Source organism: Eleutherodactylus coqui, chromosome 2 (genome assembly GCF_035609145.1).
Source record: "Eleutherodactylus coqui strain aEleCoq1 chromosome 2, aEleCoq1.hap1, whole genome shotgun sequence".
In the NCBI taxonomy this organism is placed as follows: Eukaryota; Metazoa; Chordata; class Amphibia; order Anura; family Eleutherodactylidae; genus Eleutherodactylus; species Eleutherodactylus coqui.
This window is the reverse complement of record NC_089838.1, coordinates 56,110,996-56,137,928: the sequence shown is the minus strand read 5'-3', so window position 1 is coordinate 56,137,928 and position 26,933 is coordinate 56,110,996. Positions and strand designations below refer to the sequence as shown.

The window sequence follows — 26,933 nt, the reverse complement described above, 5'->3', positions numbered from 1 at the left end:
ACAGAATTTGTTATTTTATACTCCTCGTCTTCTACATAAATTCAGGCTTTCTTCAAAATGTCTCAAATGTCTTTTTAATACAGGTTCTGTGATGCAACAGGGCTACAGCTAAGGACTGTCCTCACCTTACCTCCTCCGACTGGGGGCTGTGATGCCTGTCTTCCTGTGAACTGGGACTTAGTGTCCTCCTTGGTCCCAGTCCAGCTGTTACTGCCACCTGTAGGTGTGTACCCAGTTTTCCAGTCCCCAACCAAATCTGACAATTCATCAGTAGAAATCAATCTCCATACTATGTTAAGGTGCTCCAACAAATCCAAATGCTACATGTGAATGGAGCAGTAGAGAAAATCCCTGACCACTAACCCATACCCTTCCATATCGATGTGCTTGGCAATTTCCTTCTGTCCCATAAAGATGAATGGTGTGGGGATTGGACATGTGCACTGAAGCTTCATTCACATGGGGCATTCAAGTGTGAAGGGTCTTTGGATTTTCAGGGGTCTCGAAATCCCCTTTAAGCTTAGCTCTGAATGTTTTAGCTCCAAAGACTATTTTCATAACTCAAACTACATGACATGTTCTTGCTCTGCATGAATGACATAACTCAGATATACACATAAAACATTGCTTTATTAACTGTATTTGCAATCACATTGAAGGAACGCAAAAAGAGCTCTTATGAGCAATGGGCTGCGGTCCCATATGTCTTAAAGCAAAAGCTCAACTCTAAACAAGAGAAAACCAATGTCAGACAAAACTATTTCAAGCAACACAAATTGCATGCAGATACAGTAACACTGAACAAGTTCCATATATTATATTGCTGTAAGGATCGCCTAACATGGAAAATATACAAAAAGGAGAAATAGGTCTTTGCATTAATGAAAAATACATTTTTTTCCGTCTACAAAGGAATTTCTAATACAAGAAAATAAATATTGCAACATAAGCCAAAAATAATTTATAATTGCTCTTTTCAATATATTTTCAATATTTCTCTTTATATTAACAAATGGCACATCTCTTTTATTTTTCTTATAAAACAAAGACAGGAGTGTTGCACTCCTGTGACATTCATATAAGTATCTGCATCTGATGTGATACTGTTTTACTTGTACAATAGAGAAAGTAGGTAGAATTATCTTTAAAGCACAACTGGAAATTCCATGATATTGCAGTGGGATACAAAGATGACTTTGAGCATGCATTGAGCAGATGACCCTGGAGGTTGGACCAGATGACCCTGGAGGTCCCTTCCAACTCCACCATCCTATGATTCTATGACTGCAATAGATGTGCTTGAAAGTTTTTTTCTTCTTCACCAAAATAAATAACATGGTGGTATAGTGTAATCTTACTGTGTTTTAAATTATTTTAATAAAATACTGAAACTGCACTATGGATAATTTCAGGCAATCATTAATTATTAAATAATTCAAAAGCTATACTTTTTTTTAACAATTTATGTCAGGACTGAGTGTTAAAATGTATGGACGAAAGGCTAATTTAGACAACAATTATCACTCAAAAGCCATCTTTTGAGCGATAATCACTGTGTAAATGTGTGCCACATTTCGTGCACTATTCATTCATCTCTAACTTAAGAAAGCTTAAAGTCAGTGATAAGCCTTATCAGTGCTGCACGCTGAGTCCTCAGCGGGATACCGCTGATAATATTTTTTCAGCTTGTATCCCACTCGGAGTTCTCAGCGGGATACCACTGACAGCTCCGAGAACAAAGCAGCTGCTTGCAGATAACAGCGATCCTGCTGTTATCTGCATACAGAAGGAGCCTTCATTTACTCGCTAATAAACTAATTAGCTAGTTAAGAGTTTATGCAAAGTAATTGCTCAAAACTGTCACTCAAACTGCCATTTGAGCAAATTTTGAGCGATCGTCTTTTAGTGTAAATGAGCCTTTAGTTAGTAAAGGCTAACCAATATACATATTGGTTAACATATCGAAGTTGAAATTTTGCATCTAGGAGGTTACAATTTACTTTACATCTCATCCATAAACATTTAACAACTCAACACTCAAACATTTAAGTTTACATCTTCTTCACAAAATCAAAATTAGGACTGTCAGAAAGTCTTGGTATAAAACTATGATGTACACAGCAGGATTTGACTCTATACTAAAGACCCTTTCTAAGTCACTTATGGGGAACCTACATTACATCATTGCTTAAAGGGGTTGTCTGGGACTTCAATATTGATGGCCTTTAATTAATTCATCAATATCAGATCCATGGCAGTCTGACTCACAGCACCCTCTCTGATCAGCAATTTGAAGATGACCATTGTTTATCAGGCACAGCTCCATACTGTTACCATGCAGGGCGGCGCAGGGTCTCGCGGTCAGTGCGCGCCACCCCGGCGTCGGCTCCGGCGTCCTGGAGCCCTGACGTCGGCGCTCTCCCGGCGATGTGGAGCTGCTGGTGTGCAGCGGCGTGGGCGTGTCCACCCGTAGGGCGCCGCCCGCACTCCTCCACCTCTTTTGTGCAGCAGTGGGGGAGCTGGCTCCTCCCACTCTCTGCCCCAGGGCGGAGTCTTTCATTTATAAGGCTGGCAGTGACCTGAGCTCACTGCCAGTTATTGGTTCTGCTTGTATCTAGTCAGCCTGTCTCAGTCAGTGCTAGTTTCTAGTAAGTCACCTTCTAGTTTGCCTGTCAGCTTCCATCTCCAGCCTTGCTTTGCTCTGTATGTTCTGTTGGTCATCTCCATCTGCCTTCTCTGTCGGCACTCTGTCCCCCCATTTAGTTAGTCACATCTTGTCAGTCGCCAGGTCCCTAGCCAGTGCAGGGACCGCCGCCCAGTTGTCCGCCTGGGGTTAGCCAGGGTCGAGGCAAGTAGGCAGGGACAGTGGGGTGCGGGACGTTCAGGGCACCCCACCTGGCGCTCGGGGGGTCAGAGTGCCGTAACACATACATTTGGTGCTGGCTGTGTCTGATATTAAAATTGCAAATCATTACAACCCAGTCCCATCTAAGTGAGCATCACACTTCCTTTAATCAGCTGATCAGTGGGAGGGGCCAGGATCCCCACTTATATGATAATTAATTGATGGCATATCTAAGGCCTAATTCTCACGGGCGGATTTCCGTTGTGTGTCACACGGCGGAAATCAATGGAGTTGCCCCGCAGCTATTAGGTTCTATTGAATCTGATAGCGCAATGCTCACAGTGTGGAATTCCGCAGTGTGAAATTACCCGTAATCACCCGTGGCATGTTCTATTTGCCGGGGGCGTATGCGCGGACGGCTTCCATTGCAGTCTGCAATGGAAGCCGTCCGTCACGCTATCTTCCGCTGTAGCAGAGTGGTAGATAGCTTGAACCCGCTTCCCCGCCCACCGACAACCGCGTCATATGATGCAGCCGGCGCGTCATGTGATGCTGTGGGTGTGTCATATGACACTGCTGGCGCGTCACAAGACACTGCCGTGCAGCGGATCCAGAGGTGAGTATGGGGTCTCGGGGGGTGGGGGGGGAGGCGCGCTGTGACGGATTGCGCTGTGGAATTCTGCTTGCGGAGCCCATCACGGCGGTGGGCACTAGGCCTAAGGGTAGGCCATCAATATCAAAGTCTGGTAAAACCAATTTAAACAGTCATACCGTAATATTTATCAACACAACAGGTTACTTTGCATGTAAGATTAAAAAACCTGTGCAGGACAGAGGTATGTAAATCAAATTTCATATAGAACACAGGCCACCAGTTATGATATAGTCTGTATATCCTGTGATTATGAGTTTCACAGGACTTTACTGCATTGTCGTTTAACACTTGAGTTTGCGAAGCAAGTGATTATACATATGCTAGGGAATTTCAGGTTTATAAGCCACATCTAACTGCATTCATTAAGACTGTGTATAATGATGTATCTTTTTGAAGCACTGTAAATAATTCAAGAACTGTAATAGCAGTCACCTATAAACTCAACTTCTAGTTTATGAAATAACTTGAGCTAGTGACAATAGGCTTATCTTTTTTTAATAAGAAGTAGAGATGAGCGAGCGTACTCGGAAAAGTACTACTCACTCGAGTAATTTGCTTTATCCGAGTATCGCTGTACTCGTCCCTGAAGATTCGGGTGGCAGCACGGAGCGGGGAGCTGCAGGGGAGAGCGGGGAGGAACGGAGGTAAGATCTTTCTCTCCCTCTCTCCCGCTCGCTCTCCCCTGCTCCCCGCTGCGACTCACCTGTCAGCCGCAGCGGCACCCGAATCTTCAGGGACGAGCACAGCGATACTCGGATAAAGCAAATTACTTGAGCGAGTAGTGCTTTTCCGAGTACGCTCGCTCATCTCTAATGAGAACCTAAAAAAATGATAAGATTAATATATGTAGACCACTGTGTGTATAGAACAGCTCCCATTTAGTGATGACACATCGTGTTGGAAACCAGTTGTTCTTTAAAGAAATTCTCAGACTGTAGATCCAGAAGATCAGGCAAAGTAACACTACAAGCACAAAGCTGTGGTTTTTGTATATATTTTAACCATAGTTTAACTGAAGCACACGGAAGCAAGAACAATTAGATGCAGCATATTTCTTATTAGTTTGGAATCTATACTAGTAACTGTATCTAAAGACTAGCAAGCATGTAAAGTTCAACTAAGTTCTACATCGTATTTAACATTGTTTTAACACACATGCCCTTCACTGGTGCCCTCACCAAAGAAAGCAAAAGTTCTATAGAGTTTGGTAGATTCTGCAAGAAACTAATAGTCACTCGCATTTGACTTCCTCACAATACTCATCCTGCGTGTTTAAATGACTTTCTTACATAACAATGTCACTACAAGGGGTATAACTCAGTTAGGGCGCCCACCCACTGGCGATTTTTTTCCCTGCGAAATTCGCAGCATTTTTTTCTCTGCAGGGGTCTATGGGACTTGTAATGTTAAAATCGCGATCGCGCAAAATCGCAATTTACCGCGAAATCGCGATTTTGCGCGATCGCGATTTTAACATTACAAGTCCCATAGACCCCTGCAGAGAAAAAAATGCTGCGAATTTCGCAGGGAAAAAAATCGCCAGTGGGTGGGCGCCCTTATACTGGTCTTAAGCATTGGTTAATGTATTATTAGGTTTGTATCTGTAAATGTAAATGATGGTAATGGCATATATAACAATGGGTGCACATGTGAGCTTTTAAGCTGCTAATGTGGTTGTTAATGAAGACAGTTCTGAGAAAGGCTTTATCACTGATGAAATAAAGCTGTGTGTTCAAAAATAATCCAGCAGGAGGAGCAGTCATCATAGACTTCACATCTCTGTTACAGTAAACTTGCATCCTTGGGTGTTGTGAGCTGATATGATCCAAGTTTTCAATAACTGCTATTTGAGTTTGTTTTCAAATATTTGCTTAAGATCCATATTTGTATTATGTAATTCTTAGTCATATATAAGCATTCTTTGGTATCTGTTGAATTCTGTTGACATACAGCATATCTGGTGCAATCTTTTTGCCTTTGTGGAAAGCTACAGGTTTGTAGGCTGAAGAAAAGCCCAATGTTTTGCAATATTTGCTGTTACTCTTTACTTGACTTGTAGTTTTCCCTGAGCTCACTCCAGGGTTACACTAATTTAAATATATCAAATATTTTAGTGACCATTGAACGGTGGAATGAGATGTTTAATTGCATGTCTGATTATCACTGACTGAAAAAAAAAGGATTACTTTTTAAGGCTTTAGTCATGAAATAGTCACGTGGCAGCTGATGTGCTAGTAGTCCTTAATAGAGATGAGCGAGCGTACTCGGATAAGCACTACTCGCTCGAGTAATTGGCTTTATCCGAGTATCGCTGTGCTCGGGGCTAAAGATTCGGGTGCCGCTGCGGCTGACAGGTGAGTCGCAGCGGGGAGCAGGGGAGAGCGGGCGGGAGAGAGGGAGAGAAAGATCTTACCTCCGTTCCTCCCCGCTCTCCCCTGCAGCTCCCCGCTCCGTGCCGGCACCCGAATCTTTAGCCCCGAGCACAGCGATTCTCGGATAAAGCCAATTACTCGAGCGAGTAGTGCTTATCCGAGTACACTCGCTCATCTCTAGTCCTTAACAGATAAGGAATAGAGATGAGCGAGCACCAAAATGCTCGGGTGCTCGTTACTCGAGAAGGACTTTTCGCGATGCTCGAGGGTTCGTTTCGAGTAACGAACCCCATTGAAGTCAATGGGCGACCCGAGCATTTTTGTATATCGCCAATGCTCGCTAAGGTTTTCGTTTGTGAAAATATGGGCAATTCAAGAAAGTGATGGGAACGACACAGCAACAGATAGGGCAGGCGAGGGGCTACATGTTGGGCTGCATCTCAAGTTCACAGGTCCCACTATTAAGCCACAATAGCGGCAAGAGTGGGCCCCTCCCCCCTCCCAACAACTTTTACTTCTGAAAAGCCCTCATTAGCAATGCATACCTTTGCTAAGCACCACACTACCTCCAACAAAGCACAATCACTGCCTGCATGACACTCCGCTGCCACTTCTCCTGGGTAATATGCTGCCCAACCCCCCCCACGACCCAGTGTCCACAGCGCACACCAAACTGTCCCTGCCCAGCCTTCAGCTGCCCTCATGCCACGCCACCCTCATGTCTATTTATAAGTGCGTCTGCCAGAGGAACTGCAGGCACACACTGCAGAGGGTTGGCACGGCTAGGCAGCGACCCTCTTTAAAAGGGGTGGGGCGATAGTCCACAATGCTGTACAGAAGCAATGAGAAATCCAATCCTGTGCCACCTCCATCTGGAGCTGCACACGTGGGCATAGCAATGGGGAACCTATGTGCCACACACTATTCATTCTGTCAAGGTGTCTGCATGCCCCAGTCAGACCGCGTTTTTTTATAAATAGTCACAGGCAGGTACAACTCCGCAATGGGAATTCCGTGTGCACCCACAGCATGGGTGGCTCCCTGGAACCCACCGGCTGTACATAAATGTATCCCATTGCAGTGCCCTGGACAGCAGAGCTAACGTCAGATTAAATGCAGGTGGGCTTCGGCCCACACTGCATGCCCCAACCGGACCAGGGTTTTTAATTCATAGACACAGGCAGGTACAACTCCCTACTGTGAAGTCCCTGTGGACCGACAGCATGGGTGGCTCCCTGGAACCCACCGGCGGTACATAAATATATCCCATTGCATTGCCCATCACAGCTGAGGTAATGTCATGTTTAATGCAGGTGGGCTTCGGCCCACACTGCATGCCCCAGTCAGACTGTGGTTCTTTAGAAGTGGACACATGCAGTTACAACTCCCTGTGGACCCACGGCATGGGTGGCTCCCTGGAACCCACCGGCGGTACATAAATATATCCCATTGCAGTGCCCAACACAGCTGATGTAATGTCGTGCTTAATGCAGGTGGGCTTCGGCCCACACTGCATGCCCCAGTCAGACCGGGGTTCTTTAGAAGTGGACACATGCAGTTACAACTCCCTGTGGACCCACGGCATGGGTGGCTCCCTGGAACCCACCGGCGGTACATAAATAAATCCCATTGCAGTGCCCAACACAGCTGATGTTACGTCAGCTGTAATGCAGGTGGGCAAAAAATTAATTGGATTACACTGTAGGCGAGGGCCCCCAAAAATTGGTGTACCAGCAGTTCTAATGTACCTGAGAAAAATTGCCCATGCCCAACCAAGAGGGCAGGTGAAACCCATTAATCGCTTTGGTTAATGTGGCTTAATTGGTAACTAGGCCTGGAGGCAGCCCAGTAAAAATAAAAATTGGTTGAGGTGAAAGTTTCAACGCTTTAATGAGCATTGAAACGTATAAAAATTGTTTAGAAAAATTATATGACTGAGCCTTGTGGGCCTAAGAAAAATTGCCCGTTAGGCGTGATTATGTGAGGTTTCAGGAGGAGGAGCAGGCGGAGGAGGAGGAATATTATACACAGATAGATGAAGCAAAAAGGTCCCCGTTTTGGATGGTGTTAGAGAACAATGCTTCCATCCGCGGCTGCAGCCTACGTATTGTTTAGGTATCGCTGCTGTCCGCTGGTGGAGAAGAGAAGTCTGGGGAAATCCAGGCTTGGTTCATCTTGATGAGTGTAAGCCTGTCGGCACTGTCGGTTGACAGGTGGGTACGCTTATCCGTGATGATTCCCCCAGCCACACTAAACACACTCTCTGACAAGACGCTAGCCGCAGGACAAGCAAGCACCTCCAGGGCATACAGCGCGAGTTCAGGCCACGTGTCCAGCTTCGACACCCAGTAGTTGTAGGGGGCAGAAGCGTCACCGAGGACGGTCGTGCGATCGGCTACGTACTTCCTCACCATCCTTTTACAGTGCTCCCGCCAACTCAGCCTTGACTGGGGACCGGTGACACAGTATTGCTGGGGAGCCATAAAGCTGGCAATGGCCTTGGATAATGTTCCCCTGCCTGCGCTGTACATGCTGCCTGATCTCTGCGCCTCCCCTGCTACCTGGGCCGCGGAAATGCGCCTTCGGCCACTAGCGCTGTCGGATGGGAAGTTTACCATCAGTTTGGCCACCAGCGCCCTGTGGTATAGCATCATTCTCGAACCCCTTTCTCTTCGGGAATGAGAGTGGAAAGGCTCTCCTTATACCGTGGGTCGAGCAGTGTGTACACCCAGTAATCCGTAGTGGCCAGAATGCGTGTAACACGAGAGTCACGAGAAAAGCATCCTAACATGAAGTCAGCCATGTGTGCCAGGGTACCTGTACGCAACACATGGCTGTCCTCACTCGGAAGATCACTTTCAGGATCCTCCTCCTCCTCCTCCTCCTCTGGCCATACACGCTGAAAGGATGACAGGCAAGCAGCATCTGTACCCTCAGCAGTGGGCCAAGCTGTCTCTTCCCCCTCCTCCTCATGCTCCTCCCCCTCCTCCTCCTCAGGCCATACACACTGAAAGGATGACAGGCAAGCAGCATCTGTCCCGTCAGCAGTGGGCCAAGCTGTCTCTTCCCCCTCCTCCTCATGCTCCTCCCCCTCCTCCTCAACGCGCTGAGATATAGACATGAGGGTGCTCTGACTATCCAGCGACATGCTGTCTTCCCCCGCCTCCGTTTCCGATTCCAAAGCGTCTGCCTTTATGCTTTGCAGGGAACTTCTCAAGAGGCATAGCAGAGGAATGGTGACGCTAATGATTGCAGCATCCCCGCTCAGCATCTGGGTAGACTCCTCAAAGTTTCCAAGGACCTGGCAGATGGCTGCCAACCAGGCCCACTCTTCTGTAAATAATTGAGGAGGCTGACTCCCACTACGCCGCCCATGTTGGAGTTGGTATTCCGCAATAGATCTACGCTGCTCATAGAGCCTGGCCAACATGTGGAGCATAGAGTTCCACTGTGTGGGCACGTCGCACAGCAGTCGGTGCACTGGCAGATTAAAACGATGTTGCAGTGTCCGCAGGGTGGCAGCGTGCGTGTGGGACTTGCGGAAATTTGCGCCGAGCTGGCGCACCTTTCCGAGCAGGTATGACAAGTGTGGGTAGCTTTTCAGAAAGCGCTGAACCACCAAATTAAACACATGGGCCAGGCATGGCACGTGCGTGAGGCTGCCGAGCTGCAGAGCCGCCACCAGGTTACGGCCGTTGTCACACACGACCATGCCCGGTTGGAGGCTCAGCGGCGCAAGCCAGCGGTCGGTCTGCTCTGTCAGACCCTGCAGCAGTTCGTGGGCCGTGTGCCTCTTATCTCCTAAGCTGAGTAGCTTCCGCACGGCCTGCTGACGCTTGCCCACCGCTGAGCTGCCATGCCGCGCGACACCGACTACTGGCGACGTGCTGCTGCTGACACATCTTGATTGCGAGACAGAGGTTGCGTAGGAGGAGGAGGAGGAGGGTGGTTTAGTGGAGGAAGCATACACCACCGCAGATACCACCACCGAGCTGGAGCACACAATTCGGGGGGTGGGTAGGACATGAGCGGTCCCAGGCTCTGACTCTGTCCCAGCCTCCACTAAATTCACCCAATGTGCCATCAGGGAGATATAGTGGCCCTGCCTGCCTGTGCTTGTCCACGTGTCTGTAGTTAAGTGGACCTTGGCAGTAACCGCATTGGTGAGGGCGCGTACAATGTTGCGGGAGACGTGATCGTGCAGGCCTGGGACGGCACATCGGGAAAAGTAGTGGCGACTGGGAACTGAGTAGCGCGGGGCCGCCGCCGCCATCATGCTTTTGAAAGCCTCCGTTTCCACAAGCCTATAAGGCAGCATCTCTAGGCTGATCAATTTGGCAATGTGCACGTTTAACGCTTGAGCGTGCGGGTGCGTGGCGGCGTACTTGCGCTCGCGCTCAAACAGTGGCGCTAGCGACGTCTGGACGCTGCGCTGAGAGACATTGCTGGATGGGGCCGAGGACAGCGGAGGTGAGGGTGTGGGTGCAGGCCAGGAGACGGTAGTGCCTGTGCCCTGAGAGGGGGTTGGATCTCAGTGGCAGGTTGGGGCACAGGGGGAGAGGCAGTGGTGCAAACCGGAGGTGGTGAACGGCCTTCGTCCCACCTTGTGGGGTGCTTGGCCATCATATGCCTGCGCATGCTGGTGGTGGTGCCTCCCCAGCTGATCTTGGCGCGACAAAGGTTGCACACCACTGTTCGTCGGTCGTCAGGCGTCTCTATGAAAAACTGCCACACTGTAGAGCACCTTGACCTCTGCAGGGTGGCATGGCGCGAGGGGGCGCTTTGGGAAACAGTTGGTGGATTATTCGGTCTGGCCCTGCCTCTACCCCTGGCCACTGCACTGGCTCGGCCTGTGCCCACACTCTGACTTGGGCCTCCGCGTCCTCGGCCGCTTCCACATCCTCTAGGCCTACCCCTACCCCTCAGCATGCTGTATTACCAGTAATGCAGAAACAGAACGCTGTAATCAAATGTGCCGCTTATTGGCCTGTGGTTGGAGGCTGACTTCGCTTACGGAACACCAGGAAATAATTTGGCGCAAGCCTGCTGTAACACTTAGCTGGCTGCGTATGATTTTGTAGAACTACTACACCCAGCACACACAGACCCAGAACACTGAGCACAGTCACAGGCAGGCCAAATAGATTTTTTGCCCCAAATTTTTTTGCAAAGGCCCACTGCCTATATTCAATCAATATGTCTTCTGTCCCTGCCTACGCACTTCTGTCCCTGGAGTATGTCAAAGAACTGCAGAGTGTTGCACTGTGGACTGCAATACAGCAGTGATTTCACAGTCCAGACAGAGCCAGGAAATAATTTGGCGCAAGCCTGCTGTAACACTTAGCTGGCTGCGTATGATTTTGTAGAACTACTACACCCAGCACAGACAGACCCAGAACACTGAGCACAGTCACAGGCAGGCCAAATAGATTTTTTGCCCCAAATTTTTTTGCAAAGGCCCACTGCCTATATTCAATCAATATGTCTTCTGTCTCTGCCTACGCACTTCTGTCCCTGGAGTATTACTGCAGGGCGCAATGCTCTGCACGGCCGATATACCAAAAAAAAAAAAAGTGCAACACTGCACAAAGCAGCCTCCACAGCACTGCACATGGTTAGATGTGGCCCTAAGAAGGACCGTTGGAGTTCTTGAATCCTAAAATACTCCTAACACTCTCCCTATAGCAGCTCCACCAAGATAGCACTTTCCCTCCTCTATGTCAGAACGCATCTGTGGCGAGCCGCGGGAGGGGCCGATTTTTATACTCGGGTGACACCTGATCTCGCCAGCCACTCACTGCAGGGGGGTGGTATAGGGCTTGAACGTCGCAGGGGGAAGTTGTAATGCCTTCCCTGTCTTTCAATTGGCCAGAAAAGCGCGCTAACGTCTCAGAGATGAAAGTGAAAGTAACCTGAACATCGCGTGGTACTCGTTACGAGTAACGAGCATCTCGAACACACTAATACTCGAACGAGTGTCAAGCTCGGACGAGTACGTTCGCTCATCTCTAATAAGGATGCTTAAAAGTTTGAAGTTTTTGTCATGTCCATGTCGCTGTAAAAAACAAACCAATAGACTAATTTTAGAGAGAGAGAGAGAGTTTCAAGGAGATGTACCCAATTTGACACACACACACACACATATTTATCTCACACACATACAAATGTATGATATGATATTCTTCCTGTTTTCAAAACTGCCCCAGCCTTCTGACAGGATAGAGTTCACTCATACGGGCTAGGAAAGACAGAAATAATGTCGCCCTTCCACCGAAGGGCATAAAACCTCATCACACACAAAATTAATCACTGCAATAGAAATAGGATCATTTTTTACAACGTTACTGGATTGTAGGACTTAAACTGGCTGCACAAAACCATGACTTTAATTTTTTTTTTTTACAGATTCCTCAAAAAATTGAAGTGCAAACGAGATAAAGACCTGAGACATCTATACATCTGAAGCGAACAAAGATACAATTAGAAACAATGTTTGAAGCTGGTAGCTGGAGCTAGCCCTGTGAAATGATCAAGAACACTTAACAATTATGACCCTTATAATGAATGCTCATTGTAAGAAGGGTTTTCAGATTTGGAAGCGCTATATGATCCCTCGGTTTCTTGGTTTTGAAAGTTAACATGGTACTTTATACAACAGGGTTCATTTTCTACTCTGTAAATGCAGCTTCATAGTACTCACACAGTAGCTATTATGGAATATGTACAGTAAGTTCCTCAACTGTAAGTAGGACAGAGCTGTATTTGTAATGGAGGAGCTACTCTGTTCCTTGGAATAACTAGGAAGCGCCACTGAAAATCAGCATTGTGATAAAAGGTCAAGATACCACAAGTTATGTACAGTGCAATACAAAGTCAGCATAAGGTCCTGTGAAGAGAGTGTAGGATAAAACACCATCAGAGAAGCTGTCTAAACTGCCAAACGCAAATGATGAAGACCTTTGCATAATGTTCCTTAGATTACTAGTGCATTGCTGTAGTATTAACATTAGGATTAATGATATGCAAAAAAAATTAAAAAATTAAGTTTCCACTGAGAATGTCTAACATTTGCTACCGAATATAGAGTTTCTGTCAATCCGGAAACATTCGATACTTAAAATACTAGGTGCATTAATAGCTTTTGTGGTGACCCTGTACAAAATAGAAAAAATGGTTTAAGATTTCTACAGGTTTTTCTTCTTTTCAGGAAGTGAAAAGCAAAAAACTAAGACTGGTACAGACCCTTTTATTAACGAGGATAAAAGTATTTGTTTCTTTTCCAACCATTTACGTTGATTGGACCTTATTTTGTTAACTAAACCTAATCTATGACGTAGTTTTAAATCATAAGAAAGATAGCTCAAGAATAGGAGGAGTGTCACAGGTCACTGATTATTACATTATGGCATTTGCAATTTTTGTAATATTATTGTAATACATAATAATGTAAAGCATAAACTCCCTATTATTTCACCAGTGTAGATGATGCATGGGTTCATTTAAAATACTCTCTTACAAAACTAACACCTATGTTTTCCCTACTGGCCCAACCATATAGGTGAAGCCTGATTTGTCCATCTGAGCAAGTAAATAGAACCAGCTGTTAGAGGGCTTAAATAGATTGTGTCACCATCTTTTTGCAGCCTTAACAGAGAACAACATACGGTAGTGCCTGTCACACTGATATGTCTGCTGTATGTATCTGTGCAGTAGTTTTGGAGAAACTTGTATGTTATTAGTAGCAGCTAGACACAGACCTAGTCCTGCATATTCTGAGCTTCAGCCTAGTCACACCCACCCCACCCTTCAGCCAATAATTGGCAGCTCTCTCTCTCTATGCACAGTAATGAGCAGAGAGCTGTCAATTATTCTCTGGCGGAAGGGGAAACAGCAAGCTTCCACGTCATGAATACCCAGGACTACTTCAAAGCTCCTGCACAGCTCCATACAGCAGACATATCACTGTAATCCGTGTGACTATCACTACCTCAGAAAGGAGTGAAAAAAGACAGTGACATAGTCATCTTAATTATCTTTCAATAGCTGTTTGCAAGGAGAACCTTGGTTGGTTCATAGTGCTGCACATTTCTGCTGTTCTTATGTCTGTTCATGGTCAACAAAACAGCCCTGAAGGGAAGATAATGAGGTCAGGGTAAACTTTTACAATAGCAACAGTTGCCTTCCTCTACGTATAATAAGTGCTTTATTCAAATAAGCATTGTATTTGTGCTTTAAATTACTAGTATCAATCTGCTTATTTTAGTAAATAAAGGTATAGTAAATGATCATGGGAAAAACTTTAACTCACAAACTAATCATGTCCTATCATAAATTTAATGCCCATTATCACTACAGTTGTAGTCAAATCCATTGTTGAATGGCCTGCTGTTGAAAACGAAGCACAGTTCCCCTGATGCACATGCTTGCAATTAACTGGGAAATGCATGTTAGCTACAAAGGGACATCTACAGTACAATTATCTATGTCTGTGAGGCTTAAATATGTATACAGGTAGAGATAAACAACTGTGCTGGAAAGACATGTTACATATATGCAGAATATGTAAAACACACACATATATATATATATATATATATATATATATATATATATATATATATATATATATATATATATATATATATATATATATATAACAGACATATCTGCTGAGCAGCAGAAGTTGTAAATGGCAGTCATATCATGGTTTAGGCATCATCAAACATTCCAGTTTCTTGTGAGCTGAAAAAATTAAGATGCCAAAACACTCACTCGGACAATGTCGTCACTTGAGGGCTTGAATTGTTTAAGCTGTGTTTTTCCTTGACATGATTCCTCCTCAGAGCCGGTCATTTCTACATCTGAGTAGTAGCCATCAGTTTCAATGTCGAAATGTGAGTTTGCTTTGGGCATTTCTTTCACTTGGGGTCCATTTGCCCTTTCATAATTCTCTCTCTGTGACTCCAAACTGGTCTTCCCACCCTTTGCTAATCTAAATCTCACCATTGACTTTACACAACCTAGTGAGTCAGGCACTTTGACAGGAGAATTGGACTCAGGTTGAACAAATTTTGCTGCCATTTCCTCATTGTCTACTTTACTGAGATCTGGAAAGCCCTGCGAGTCATTGGTCTTTAGCACAGATGAAAGTACAGAACCTTTCTTTAAGGTTTTTTTCTCACTGTGCCCTTTTTTATCCATGTGTACCTTGGCAAATCCTTTACCAGTTCGGTTGGGTCATTGACTGCAGCTGGAGGGCATTTCTGCTTCCCCAGTCATGCACTTCAAATCATTCCACAAGCCAAGTTGGTCATCCTGTGAAATAATGTCATGGCTGTTTCTGAGAGCTTTTTTCTTTCCATTTGCTCTTGTTTTGGTTTTTACCTTCTTTACAATTTCCATCTGCTTAAAAGGAGACTTTAGCGAGTTATCCATCATTATGCTTAACAATGTCTCTTCATCTTGTAACAGTTCCTCAGAAAGAAGCCCTGAGGCATCATTCTCCCTGTGGCCATTGTTTAAGGACCATTGAGTCATTTTCATGTTCTCAGTGGTGATTTGAACTGGTTGAGCCAACCAGCTGCTAAAAAATGTTCCATCTATTGGAAATGATGTCAGATCTGCAAGAAGAAACCAAAAGCCTTAAAATTATTTCAGAGCACTTTGATTCATAGTACATTTTCTTACAAAAAAATAGTGTAGAAGCAAGCTTTCAATACTTCTTAGGTCTCTTCATAAGGCATGGTATAACAAAATATCTGAAGAAACACCACACTCACACATATGAGGTTTATCATAATATCAAAATTAGAGATTCATAATAAAAATCTAGGTGTTACCATTATTTTGATAAACTCTTGTTACATCTGAGACAGAACCCAAAACACCATATCTGGGTCGGATGTAATAAATGTCCAACTGGATGGATATACACACAGTTTGAAAACCTGGATAACAAAACTGTGTATAATGAAACAAAAAGGGAAAAGGAAAATCTCACACTATCACACTAATATAGGAAAACCCTGATGAGGGCAACTCCACAATTGGAACCTGATGGCTACTTAGACTGTCCCTAGATGGTAAAAGTCGGGTGACAGTTGATAGATGTAAATAGCAATAGCTACATGAAACAGATATCTAATTACAAACAAATAGTATGAAGACCAGGGACTTAAATGACAAATGGTTACACTAGGAGAGCATGGACCCCACCAGAACTCCACCATGCAGAGGAATAACCGGCGCTAGCTAAGAGGAGGGGCTGATTGCATGGTGGGAGAACCACCATCTCCACCAACCAATCAAGCTTCACACCGGCAGATAGATGTTAACTTGTTGGCGCCCAGTGCCAAATGACAGGGCGCACGTGCCAACTTTACAGTCACATGAACGGGGGCTGAGGTGTTGACATCAGCCTGGACCTTCTTGCATACCACAGCTGCTGTGTCATGATTTCTTAGCCATTGAAAGCTATCATATCTGTAAGATAATTTTGTTTTTCTTCAGTCATTGCAGCAGTCCCACAGCAATTAGAAAGTACACGGTGAGAAAATTTCTGCTACTCACATGCTACTCTTCAACTTTGCCATTGGGTTGTACTTACAGGAGCCACAACACAAAATTAAAATCCATGTTCCGGGGCCACCAGGGGGACATTCACAATACCATTGTGTAGTGCATCTATGCCTTTCTATTCAAGAATGTGATTGCTATTTTAATACAGGACACCAGTATAGAGATGTAGTGCTGCATCGGTCTTTTTCACTACACCCAATATAACTTGGCTAGACATTTTAAAAAAGAAAGGTGTACTGTACATTATATGCCCCGGGGTGCTCAGCACCATTGCCATAAGTGGACCCTGGCACATATACACATCTAGTTAACACCTTTTGTGCGAATGTGCTATGAACATGGTGGATCCATGGAAGACTGAAGTTCGCAAGTACACTGCCTTAAATTAAGAGGTCAGTAGGTACCTCGACCAAATATCTTGGACAAGACAAACAGGATCATCGGGTGCATATAGGGGCACATGATGAGAACATTGGTTTTCCTCTTTACAAGTCACTGATCTGATCAGACCATACATGGAATATTGTGTACAATTTTGGGCAACAGTACTCAAAAAGGATATATCAGAGCTTGAACGTTACAAGACCTGTTAGCTAATCACCTGCACTTATGTCTTCACAAAGTCTTCCCCGATCATAGTGCAAACTTTCAACAGGACAATACTCCATGGTATCAAGCTTAAATCACTAGGCAGTGATTGAAGGAATACAAGGAATTTTCCATACTGCCTTCGCCACCAAATCGCCAGGCTGCAACCTCCATTGATCCACAAAATGTGCACCAACTGACAGAGCTGCAGCAGACATGGGTCGAGTTGATTATGGTCTGCTAATGTAATCTGTTCCATTATGTCTGAAAGCCATGCTCACCCAAAACGGTGGACCAACCCTAATGCAGTAATCATTTAGAGCATATATGTAGTTTACTTTACGTGTCTGAGATATGCTCTCACCTTGGTTCTGGGTAAAAGACCATGCTAGACATGAGAATGTGAGGACACTTTGTTGCTAAGGCATGCTTGGATCATTTGATGTTAGAGTGGACTCTTTTCACTAAGGTCACTGCCTGAACACCCGATGAGTCCTAATTTCTACATCTGTAAGACCCCACAATTGGTCCCAGAGCGGTGTCTGTTTTTTTCATTTCCGAAAACTTCACATTTTTTTCTGAAACTGGATCATTTAAAATAGGAAAAAGACAAAAGCTCTTAGCCCAAGTATAATGTAAGTAGAGTGTAATAAAGTGTGCGTTTATTCAGAATGTAGAAAATCAGTCTGAATTTTAGCATGGGTAGGAGAAACTAAAGTTTTGATAATTTGTAGGAAACTAGCTTACCCGTCACACGTTGCTGCGAAGACAGACATTTGTTATATATATACTAGCTGATATACCCGACTTCGCCCGAGTTAATTTGGTACTGGTGTTTATCTGGTGTTCACACGGAAAATATTTTGAAGCCGAGGTTACTTTAGAGATAGCGGAAAAACATATGTCCACCATTTTGCATAGTTCTCTGCGTTACCCAGGAAACACCACGGGGAGGTAACCATGGGACGTTTCCTTTCAAGTTTCTATGACATCAGGAAGTGAGAGAATTAGATTCCGTGCGTAAAATTTGGACGCTAATTCTTTTGCGCATAGAATTGAATAATCGAGTTGGGACCCATTGGCTTTTCCTATTTATGACATAATCAATGCTCGTGCCACATTTCACGTTTCTATGACACCGGAAAGTGAGAAAATTACATTCCTTATGTAAAATTTGGATGCTAATTTTTTTGCGCATAGAAGTGAATAATCGAGTTGGGACCCATTAGCTTTTCCTATTTATGACATAATGAATGCTCGTGCCAAATTTCACATTTCTATGACACCGGAAAGTGAGAAAATTACATTCCGTACGTAAAATTTGGACGCTAATTCTTTTGCGCATAGAATTGAATAATCGAGTTGGGACACATTAGGTTTTCCTATTTATCACATAATCAATGCTCGTGCCAAATTTCACGTTTCTTTGACACCGGAAAGTGAAAAAAAAATCATTCCGTACGTAAAATTTGAACGCAAATTCTTTTGCGCATAGAATTCAATAATCGAGATGGGACCCATTAGCTTTTCCTATTTATAACATATTAATGCTCATGCCAAATTTCACGTTTCTATGACACCGGAAAGTGAGAAAGTTACATTCTGTGCGTAAAATTTGGACGCTAATTCTTTTGCGTATAGTAATGAATAATCAAGTTGGGACCCATTATCTTTTTTTCTTTATGACATAAACAATGCTCGTGCCAAATTTCACGTTTCTATGACACCAGAAAGTGAGAAAACTACATTCCGTACGTAAAATGTGGACGCTAATTCTTTTGCGCATAGAATTGAATAATCGAGTTGGGACACATTAGCTTTTCCTATTTATGACATAATCAATGCTCGTGCCAAATTTCACGTTTCTATGACACAGGAAAGTGAGAAAATTACATTCCGTGCGTAAAATTTGGACGCTAATTCTTTTGTGCATAGACGTGAATAATCGAGTTGGGACCCATTAGCTTTTCCTATTTATGACATAATGAATGCTTGTGCCAAATTTCACGTTTCTATGACACCGGAAAGTGAAAAAAAAATCATTCCGCACGTAAAATTTGGACGCAAATTCTTTTGCGCATAGACGTGAATAATCGAGATGGGACCCATTAGCTTTTCCTATTTATGACATAATCAATGCTCGTGCCACATTTCACGTTTTCATGACACCGGAAAGTGAGAAAATTAAATTCCGTATGTAAAATTTGGATACTAATTTTTTTGCGCATAGAATTGAATAATAGAGTTGGGACACATTAGCTTTTCCTATTTATGACATAATCAATGCTAGTGCCAAATTTCATGTTTCTATGACACCGGAAAGTGAGAAAATTTCATTCCGTACGTAAAATTTGGACGCTAATTCTTTTGTGCATAGAAGTGAATAATCGAGTTGGGACCCATTAGTTTTTCCTATTTATGATATAATGAATGCTCATGCCAAATTTCACGTTTCTATGACACAGGAAAGTGAGAAAATTACATTCTGTACGTAAAATTTGAACGCAAATTCTTTTTCGCATACAATTAAATAATCGAGATGGGACCCATTAGCTTTTCCTATTTACAACATATTAATTAATGCTCGTGCCAAATTTCACATTTCTATGACACCGGAAAGTGAGAAAATTACATTCCGTAAGTAAAATTTGGACGCTAATTCTTTTGTGCATAGACGTGAATAATCGAGTTGGGACCCATTAGCTTTTCCTATTTATGACATAATGAATGCTTGTGCCAAATTTCACGTTTCTATGACACCGGAAAGTGAAAAAAAAATCATTCCGCACGTAAAATGTGGACGCAAATTCTTTTGCGCATAGACGTGAATAATCGAGATGGGACCCATTAGCTTTTCCTATTTATGACATAATCAATGCTTATGCCAAATTTCACGTTTCTATGACACCAGAAAATGAGAAAATTACATTCCGTACGTAAAATTTGGACGCTAATTCTTTTGCGCATAGAATTGAATAATAGAGTTGGGACACATTAGCTTTTCCTAATTATGACATAATCAATGCTCGTGCCAAATTTCACGTTTCTATGACACTGGAAAGTGAGAAAATTACATTCCGTGCGTAAAATTTGGACGCTAATTCTTTTGCGCATAGAATTGAATAATCGAGTTGGGACACATAAGGTTTTCCTATTTATCACATAATCAATGCTTGTGCCAAATTTCACGTTTCTTTGACACCGGAAAGTGAAAAAAAAATCATTCCGTACGTAAAATTTGAACGCAAATTCTTTTGTGCATAGAATTGAATAATCGAGATGGGACCCATTAGCTTTTCCTATTTATGACATAATCAATGCTCGTGCCACATTTCACGTTTTCATGACACCGGAAAGTGAGAAAATTAAATTCCGTATGTAAAATTTGGATGCAAATTTTTTTGCGCATAGAATTCAATAATAGAGTTGTGACCCATTAGCTTTTCCTATTTATGACATAATCAATGCTTGTGCCAAATGTCATGTTTCTATGACACCGGAAAGTGAGAAAATTACATTCCGTACGTAAAATTTGGACGCTAATTCTTTTGTGCATAGAAGTGAATAATCGAGTTGGGACCCATTAGCTTTTCCTATTTATGATATAATGAATGCTCGTGCCAAATTTCACGTTTCTATGACACAGGAAAGTGAGAAAATTACATTCTGTACGTAAAATTTGGACGCTAATTCTTTTGCGCATAGAATTGAATAATCGAGTTGGGACACATTAGGTTTTCCTATTTATCACATAATCAATGCTCATGCCAAATTTCACGTTTCTTTGACACCGGAAAGTGAAAAAAAAATCATTCCGTACGTAAAATTTGAACGCAAATTCTTTTTCGCATAGAATTAAATAATCGAGATGGGACCCATTAGCTTTTCCTATTTATAACATATTAATGCTCGTGCCAAATTTCACGTTTCTGACACCGGAAAGTGAGAAAGTTACATTCTGTGCGTAAAATTTGGATGCTAATTCTTTTGCGCATAGAATTGAATAATCGAGTTGGGACCCATTAGCTTTTCCTATTTATGACATACTCAATGCTCATGCCAAATTTCACGTTTCTATGACACCGGAAAGTGAGAAAATTACATTTCGTACGTAAAATTTGGACGCTAATTCTTCTGCGTATAGTAATGAATAATCGAGTTGGGACCCATTAGCTTTTCCTATTTATGACATAATCAATGCTTATGCCAAATTTCACGTTTCTATGACACCAGAAAGTGAGAAAATTACATTCCGTACGTAAAATTTGGACGCTAATTCTTTTGTGCATAGAATTGAATAATAGAGTTGGGACCCATTAGCTTTTCCTATTTATGACATAATCAATGCTCGTGCCACATTTCACGTTTTCATGACACCGGAAAGTGAGAAAATTACATTCCGTGCGTAAAATTTGGACGCTAATTCTTTTGTGCATAGACGTGAATAATCAAGTTGGGACCCATTAGCTTTTCCTATTTATGACATAATGAATGCTTGTGCCAAATTTCACGTTTCTATGACACAGGAAAGTGAGAAAATTAGATTCCGTACGTAAAATTTGGACGCTAATTCTTTTGCGCATAGAATTGAATAATCGAGTTGGGACACATTAGGTTTTCCTATTTATCACATAATCAATGCTTGTGCCAAATTTCACGTTTCTTTGACACCGGAAAGTGAAAAAAAAATCATTCCGTACGTAAAATTTGAACGCAAATTCTTTTGCGCATAGAATTGAATAATCGAGATGGGACCCATTAGCTTTTCCTATTTATGACATAATCAATGCTCGTGTCACATTTCACGTTTTCATGACACCGGAAAGTGAGAAAATTACATTCCGTATGTAAAATTTGGATGCTAATTTTTTTGCGCATAGAATTGAATAATCGAGTTGGGACCCATTAGCTTTTCCTATTTATGACATAATCAATGCTCGTGCCAAATTTCATGTTTCTATGACACCGGAAAGTGAGAAAATTACATTCCGTACGTAAAATTTGGACGCTAATTCTTTTGTGCATAGAAGTGAATAATCAAGTTGGGACCCATTAGTTTTTCCTATTTATGATATAATGAATGCTCGTGCCAAATTTCACGTTTCTTTGACACAGGAAAGTGAGAAAATTACATTCTGTACGTAAAATTTGAACGCAAATTCTTTTTCGCATAGAATTAAATAATCGAGATGGGACCCATTAGCTTTTCCTATTTCTAACATATTAATTAATGCTCGTGCCAAATTTCACGTTTCTATGACACCGGAAAGTGAGAAAATTACATTCCGTAAGTAAAACTTGGACGCTAATTCTTTTGCGTATAGTAATGAATAATCAAGTTGGGACCCATTATCTTTTCCTATTTATGACATAATCAATGCTCGTGCCAAATTTCACGTTTCTATGACACAGGAAAGTGAGAAAATTACATTCTGTACGTAAAATTTGGACGCTAATTCTTTTGCGCATAGAATTGAATAATCGAGTTGGGACACATTAGGTTTTCCTATTTATCACATAATCAATGCTTGTGCCAAATTTCACGTTTCTTTGACACCGGAAAGTGAAAAAAAAATCATTCCGTACGTAAAATTTGAACGCAAATTCTTTTGTGCATAGAATTGAATAATCGAGTTGGGACCCATTAGCTTTTCCTATTTATGACATAATCAATGCTCGTGCCACATTTCACGTTTTCATGACACCGGAAAGTGAGAAAATTACATTCCGTATGTAAAATGTGGACGCTAATTCTTTTGTGCATAGAAGTGATTAATCGAGTTGGGACCCATTAGCTTTTCCTATTTATGATATAATGAATGCTCGTGCCAAATTTCATGTTTCTATGACACAGGAAAGTGAGAAAACTACATTCTGTACGTTAAATTTGGACGCTAATTCTTTTGCGCATAGAATTAAATAATCGAGATGGGACCCATTAGCTTTTCCTATTTATAACATATTAATGCTCGTGCCAAATTTCACGTTTCTATGACACCGGAAAGTGAGAAAGTTACAATCTGTGTGTAAAATTTGGACGCTCATTCTTTTGCGCATAGAATTGAATAATCGAGTTGGGACCCATTAGCTTTTCCTATTTCTGACATACTCAATGCTCATGCCAAATTTCACGTTTCTATGACACCGGAAAGTAAGAAAATTACATTCCGTAAGTAAAATTTAGACGCTAATTCTTTTGCGTATAGTAATGAATAATCAAGTTGGGACCCATTATCTTTTCCTATTTATGACATAATCAATGCTCGTGCCAAATTTCATGTTTCTATGACACCAGAAAGTGAGAAAACTACATTCCATACGTAAAATGTGGACGCTAATTATTTTGCGCATAGAATTGAATAATAGAGTTGGGACACATTAACTTTTCCTATTAATAACATACTCAATGCTTGTGCCAAATTTCACGTTTCTTTGACACTGGAAAGTGAGAAAATTACATTCCGTGCGTAAAATTTGGACGCTAATTCTTTTGTGCATACACGTGAATAATCGCGTTGGGACCCATTAGCTTTTCCTATTTATGACATAATGAATGCTTGTGCCAAATTTCACGTTTCTATGACACAGGAAAGTGAGAAAATTACATTCTGTACGTAAAATTTGGACGCTAATTCTTTTGCGCATAGAATTGAATAATCGAGTTGGGACACATTAGGTTTTCCTATTTATCACATAATCAATGCTTGTGCCAAATTTCACGTTTCTTTGACACCGGAAAGTGAAAAGAAAATCATTCCGTACGTAAAATTTGAACGCAAATTCTTTTGTGCATAGAATTGAATAATCGAGATGGGACCCATTAGCTTTTCCTAAATATGACATAATCAATGCTCGTGTCACATTTCACGTTTTCATGACACCGGAAAGTGAGAAAATTACATTCCGTATGTAAAATTTGGATGCTAATTTTTTTGCGCATAGAATTGAATAATCGAGTTGGGACCCATTAGCTTTTCCTATTTATGACATAATCAATGCTCGTGCCAAATTTCATGTTTCTATGACACCGGAAAGTGAGAAAATTACATTCCGTACGTAAAATTTGGACGCTAATTCTTTTGTGCATAGAAGTGAATAATCAAGTTGGGACCCATTAGTTTTTCCTAATTATGATATAATGAATGCTCGTGCCAAATTTCACGTTTCTATGACACAGGAAAGTGAGAAAATTACATTCTGTACGTAAAATTTGAACGCAAATTCTTTTTCGCATAGAATTAAATAATCGAGATGGGACCCATTAGCTTTTCCTATTTCTAACATATTAATTAATGCTCGTGCCAAATTTCACGTTTTTATGACACCGGAAAGTGAGAAAATTACATTCCGTAAGTAAAATTTGAACGCAAATTCTTTTGCGCATAGAATTGAATAATCGAGATGGGACCCATTAGCTTTTCCTATTTATGACATAATCAATGCTCGTGCCACATTTCACGTTTTCATGACACCGGAAAGTGAGAAAATTACATTCCGTATGTAAAATGTGGACGCTAATTCTTTTGTGCATAGAAGTGATTAATCGAGTTGGGACCCATTAGCTTTTCCTATTTATGATATAATGAATGCTCGTGCCAAATTTCATGTTTCTATGACACAGGAAAGTGAGAAAACTACATTCTGTACGTTAAATTTGGACGCTAATTCTTTTGCGCATAGAATTGAATAATCGAGTTGGGACACATTAGGTTTTCCTATTTATCACATAATCAATGCTCGTGCCAAATTTCACGTTTCTTTGACACCGGAAAGTGAAAAAAAATCATTCCGTACGTAAAATTTGAACGCAAATTCTTTTTCGCATAGAATTAAATAATCGAGATGGGACCCATTAGCTTTTCCTATTTATAACATATTAATGCTCGTGCCAAATTTCACGTTTCTATGACACCGGAAAGTGAGAAAGTTACAATCTGTGTGTAAAATTTGGACGCTCATTCTTTTGCGCATAGAATTGAATAATCGAGTTGGGACCCATTAGCTTTTCCTATTTCTGACATACTCAATGCTCATGCCAAATTTCACGTTTCTATGACACCGGAAAGTAAGAAAATTACATTCCGTAAGTAAAATTTGGACGCTAATTCTTTTGCGTATAGTAATGAATAATCAAGTTGGGACCCATTATCTTTTCCTATTTATGACATAATCAATGCTCGTGCCAAATTTCATGTTCTATGACACCAGAAAGTGAGAAAACTACATTCCATACGTAAAATGTGGACGCTAATTATTTTGCGCATAGAATTGAATAATAGAGTTGGGACACATTAACTTTTCCTATTAATAACATACTCAATGCTTGTGGCAGATTTCACGTTTCTATGACACTGGAAAGTGAGAAAATTACATTCCGTGCGTAAAATTTGGACGCTAATTCTTTTGTGCATACACGTGAATAATCGAGTTGGGACCCATTAGCTTTTCCTATTTATGACATAATGAATGCTTGTGCCAAATTTCACGTTTCTATGACACAGGAAAGTGAGAAAATTACATTCTGTACGTAAAATTTGGACGCTAATTCTTTTGCGCATAGAATTGAATAATCGAGTTGGGACACATTAGGTTTTCCTATTTATCACATAATCAATGCTTGTGCCAAATTTCACGTTTCTTTGACACCGGAAAGTGAAAAAAAAATCATTCCGTACGTAAAATTTGAATGCAAATTCTTTTGCGCATAGAATTGAATAATCGAGATGGGACCCATTAGCTTTTCCTATTTATGACATAATCAATGCTCGTGCCACATTTCACGTTTTCATGACACCGGAAAGTGAGAAAATTACATTCCGTTTGTAAAATGTGGACGCTAATTCTTTTGTGCATAGAAGTGATTAATCGAGTTGGGACCCATTAGCTTTTCCTATTTATGATATAATGAATGCTCGTGCCAAATTTCATGTTTCTATGACACAGGAAAGTGAGAAAATTACATTCCGTATGTAAAATTTGGATGCTAATTTTTTTGCGCATAGAATTGAATAATCGAGTTGGGACCCATTAGCTTTTCCTATTTATAACATAATCAATGCTCGTGCCAAATTTCATGTTTCTATGACACCGGAAAGAGAGAAAGTTTCATTCCGCAAGGAAAATTTGGACGCTAATTCTTTTGCGCATAGAATTGAATATTCAAGTTGGGACCCATTAGTTTTTCCTATTTATGACATAATCAATGCACGAGCCAAATTTCACATTTCTACAACATCGGAAAGTGAGAGAATTACATTCCGTACGTAAGATTTGGACGCTAATTCTTTTGCGCATGGAATTGAATAATCGAGTTGGGACTAGAGATGAGCGAACACCAAAATGTTCGGGTGTTCGTTATTCGGAACGAACTTCCCGCGATGTTCGAGGGTTCGTTTCGAACAACGAACCCCATTGAAGTCAATGGGCGACGAGAACATTTTTGTATTTCGCTGATGCTCGCTAAGGTTTTCATGTGTGAAAATCTGGGCAATTCAAGAAAGTGATGGGAACGACACAGCAACGGATAGGGCAGGCGAGGGGCTACATGTTGGGCTGCATCTCAAGTTCACAGGTCCCACTATTAAGCCACAATAGCGGCAAGAGTGGGCCCCCCCTCCTAACAACTTTTACTTCTGAAAAGCCCTCATTAGCAATGCATACCTTAGCTAAGCACCACACTACCTCCAACAAAGCACAATCACTGCCTGCATGACACTCCACTGCCACTTCTCCTGGGTTACATGCTGCCCAACCCCCCCACCACCACCACAGCGCACACCAAAGTGTCCCTGCGCAGCCTTCAGCTGCCCTCATGCCACACCACCCTCATGTCTATTTATAAGTGCGTCTGCCATGAGGAGGTACCGCAGGCACACACTGCAGAGGGTTGGCACGG

The 26,933-nt window shown here is 42.1% G+C and overlaps 1 protein-coding gene across 1 annotated transcript in view; it reads right to left on the bottom strand.

The window, feature by feature from the left end:
- Nucleotides 1-14,623: 14,623 nt before the first annotated feature.
- JADE2 (jade family PHD finger 2) overlaps nt 14,624-26,933 on the bottom strand; it is a 1,098,400-nt gene continuing 1,086,090 nt past the window's right edge. Inside the window, 1 exon segment of the mRNA XM_066591009.1 lies at nt 14,624-15,492. Within this exon segment, the coding sequence (XP_066447106.1) occupies nt 14,624-15,492 (869 nt within the window).